Here is a 3,791-nt window from a genome sequence, read left to right on the forward strand (position 1 = left end):
GTGGGCACCTGCGAGTCACGCCGCGGTCCTCCTGGCCAGAGCCAGGGAGCGTCTCCAAAGTGGCCACGACGCCGCGGCCGAAACTCGGGCGGGGGCGAATTCTCCCCACGCGGGTCAATGTTCTCCGTAGCGCGGAGAACGCTTCGGTGCTCCCCTCGCCCCGAGAGCAGGGAGCTCGAAGCCTGCGCCCCGGGATGCGCCCCTTTCGTTGCTTTCGCGGTTGTAGAGTGTCCAAGAGGCTTCTGCGGATTTCTCAGGGCTGTTCCAGGGCTGCAACTCCATTGTAACTGAAGGGATTCATTTGGTTTGGTTTTTGTTCAGATGAAAAAATTTGGAAGAAAACGAAAACCCCTTCAGCAAAAGACAATTTCACAAGCCACGCGCTCCACCAGCTCAGCCCTGCGGCTGCAAAGCGGCCGGGGCCGAGAGGAGCGGGGAGCGTCTGCTAATTGCAGCTTCGTTAGATTTCGGGTTTGGGAGGCTGCGGTTCGGGCGCTAATATCCGCCGCCCATTATCCCGGCTAATAAATTTGACCTATTGTTCGTTTGTTAAAATGATGTCACCTTGGAACAGTCCCTAAGCTCCTATTTCCATGAATTAGGCCTTTATTGAAAGCCAGGAGCCAATGAGAGGAGAGAGGCTTGTTGATCGCAGCCAATGGCTGCGGCGGCAGAGGAATTAGCAGCGGAAACTCCAGGTTCGGTTCAAGAAAGATGACACAGAGCCTGTCGGGCCCGCGCACTCTTGGCAAAGTTTCAGTGCGACGAGAGGCGCCGGGCGTTCCATGGCCGCGCCGTAACCGGGACCCAGCCGCCTCCCCGCCCAGCCCAGCCCAGCCCTTCCGCCCGCCCAGGATGGAGGCGCCCGCCAGCGCGCAGACCCCTCACCCGCACGAGCCCATCAGCTTCGGCATCGACCAGATCCTCAACAGCCCGGACCAGGACAGCGCATCCGCCCCGCGGGGCCCCGACGGCGCCAACTACCTGGGAGGGCCCCCCGGGGGCCGTCCGGGAGCCACGTACCCCTCTCTGCCCGCCTCCTTTGCTGGCCTCGGCGCGCCCTTCGAGGACGCAGGATCTTACAGTGTCAACCTGAGCTTAGCGCCCGCCGGCGTGATCCGGGTGCCGGCTCACAGGCCGCTGCCCGGGGCCGTGCCGCCGCCTCTGCCAAGCGCGCTGCCCGCCATGCCCTCGGTGCCCACGGTCTCCAGCCTGGGCGGCCTCAATTTCCCCTGGATGGAGAGCAGCCGCCGCTTCGTGAAAGACCGCTTCACAGGTGAGCAGAACAGGCGAACGGGCTCCAGGCCTCCGCCCTCCGGGTGCCAGAGGCGCCGCTCCCTTTGCGCTCCACTCCCGGAAACGATTCCAGAGGCCCAAGCACCGCGGAGGCCTCAGGGCCTAAGGCCCCGGGCATCCGTGGAGGGGAGGGTGATCGGAGAGTTGCAGGAAAATAAATCTGCGCCCAGGGAGAGGGGCGGGGGAGGGGGCGTCTACTGACCAGCTTGTTACCGTTGGGAACGCGCGAGACAGAGAAATAGCGGAACACTCTGTGTCTCACGGGGTCTACATGGGGCCTGAACTGCGGCCGAACCGGGCTGGGCTTCAGGGGCCCTGGTGTGTCTCTGCAGCGGCGGCCGCTCTCACGCCCTTCACCGTGACCCGTCGCATCGGCCACCCCTACCAGAACCGGACGCCGCCTAAGCGCAAGAAGCCGCGCACGTCCTTTTCCCGGGTGCAAATCTGCGAGCTGGAAAAGCGCTTCCATCGTCAGAAGTACCTGGCCTCCGCCGAGAGGGCGGCGCTCGCCAAGTCCCTCAAAATGACGGACGCGCAGGTCAAGACCTGGTTCCAAAACCGGAGGACCAAGTGGCGGTGAGAGAGGCCTGACCCGGCCCACCTTGCACCTGCTCTTCACCCGCCCCGCCCCGAATCTCAGTCACTCTGTCTCCCTTCCTGGTGCTACCTCTTACCCACCCCACCCCAGGCCTGGGCCTCCCTCTACCCCCGCCTTCCCGGTTTTAGCTCCTCTTTTCTCGCCGTCTCGCCGGCTTGTGTTTCTTCATCAGGGTCCCCATCACCATCTCTCCAGAGCTCCTCCGACTCTGTGTTTTATTCTGTCTCCTACGCTCCCTTGATTTCCCCTCATCTCGCACTTCCCCAACACACACGCCTCCCGCACTCTCCTTCGCCCTCATTCTAGTCCGCTAGCCCGGATTTCCAACAATCCCCCCGGACTCCGGGTCCTCTTGTAGCTCCCGGTCTCAACTCCAGCCCTGTTTTTATCCGATCCCTGTTTCGAACTAACCCGCAAAAGGCAAAGCGATTGCATCCAGGAAAAGGGTTCAAAACACGGCCTGGAAAACTAGATAAGACAGACCCGGACCCGGGGCGCCGTGCGGGAAATGCAGAGCCAGCCCGCCACCCGCGGACCCCATCGACCCTGCCACCCGCAGGGCCGGGTCAGTTACACACAGGCCTTGGGACTGTTTTCCTGAGAAAAGAGCAATCTTTATTGTTGGCGAAGCCACAATAAGCCGGCGTGCAGGTGGGCGGCGGGCACAGTCCCTTCCCGGAGACCGCCAGGCTCATGACAAAAACAAACCCTCTTCCAAGATACGAGAGCCTCGGGCGTAAAACCGGGGCTAGAGGTCAGACGGGTTCTGCGCCTCGAGGCTCCCGAATGGCCTCTGGTCCCGGGAGGGCTGGGGCTGGGCCCGGCGCCCCGCGGCGCCGGGTGCATGACCGTGCGGTCCTTCTCCCTCCCCTGGTGCAGGCGGCAGACGGCGGAGGAGCGGGAGGCGGAGCGGCAGCAGGCGAGCCGGCTCATGCTGCAGCTGCAACACGACGCCTTCCAAAAGAGCCTCAACGACTCCATCCAGCCCGACCCGCTCTGTCTGCACAACTCGTCGCTCTTTGCTCTGCAGAATCTGCAGCCTTGGGAGGAGGATAGTTCCAAGGTCCCCGCTGTCACCTCTCTGGTGTGAACCACCAGCACGCACCGTCGCCACAGATCGCCGCCCCAACCCGGCGGGGCGCCCCAGCCCCCCAGCCGGGCTGGCGGGGAACTGGGGCCGAGAGGGGAAGAGGCCGCCAAGCTGGAGTAGGCCCCAGGGCGCGGCTGCAGACCGGCCCGCCGCGGATGGGGGCTGGGCCCGGGCTCCTCGCGGCTGCACAATCCGAGCGCCCGCCCCGCGCCCCGTCCCGCCCCAGGCCGGGGCCTGACAAAGAAAGCGCCTTACGTTTCTCCGCCCCCAGCCCGCACCCCCCACCCCCGGGCTGGGCGCCTGTATTATACTTTGTACTTTTGCCCAAACGTGTAAATAATAAAGGTTTTGGCTTTTTTCTTTAGAAATTGGCCACCTGCTTCCCCGCGGGGGCCGCTGGAGGAGGGGTAGCCGACCTGGCCGTTGGGGGAAGCGCCAGAGGCCGGAGCACCCTGCGTTTAGGCTGGGTCCACTCTTCTTTTCCGTTCCTTTTATTTAAGTCGTTTTATTTAATAAAAAAGTTAGCTATTTCACTTAACGCCGCTTTTATTTCGTTTTCGATCCACTGACGCTCGGCGACTCCCGGCCCTGCGCCCCACCCCTACCGCAGTAGCAGCTGAGCGGCGGTGTGCGGGGCGCGTCCCCTTCTGCGTAGTTCGTCAGTGTCCGCCTCAGCTCCCACCTCAGCCTGGGGCCCGGCGGAGGATGCGCGGTGCAGGTCAGTTCATGCCAGCCGGCCGCAGCCTGGCTGCCTGGGGGATAAGCAATGCAAGTGGGAAAGGTGTTCTGGGGCCGAAGACGGCGGAT

General features: G+C 63.6%; 1 protein-coding gene across 1 annotated transcript; it reads left to right on the plus strand.

The window, feature by feature from the left end:
- The first annotated feature begins 737 nt into the window (after positions 1–737).
- Positions 738–3,517, plus strand: TLX3 (T cell leukemia homeobox 3). The gene is made up of 3 exons (XM_053567235.1): positions 738–1,276; positions 1,629–1,872; positions 2,774–3,517. The coding sequence occupies exons 1-3, from the start codon at positions 856–858 to the stop codon at positions 2,982–2,984; spliced, it is 876 nt and encodes a 291-aa protein (XP_053423210.1). The 5' UTR covers positions 738–855; the 3' UTR covers positions 2,985–3,517.
- Positions 3,518–3,791: the final 274 nt, after the last annotated feature.

This window comes from Nycticebus coucang, chromosome 17 (genome assembly GCF_027406575.1).
Source record: "Nycticebus coucang isolate mNycCou1 chromosome 17, mNycCou1.pri, whole genome shotgun sequence".
NCBI classification, from domain to species: Eukaryota; Metazoa; Chordata; class Mammalia; order Primates; family Lorisidae; genus Nycticebus; species Nycticebus coucang.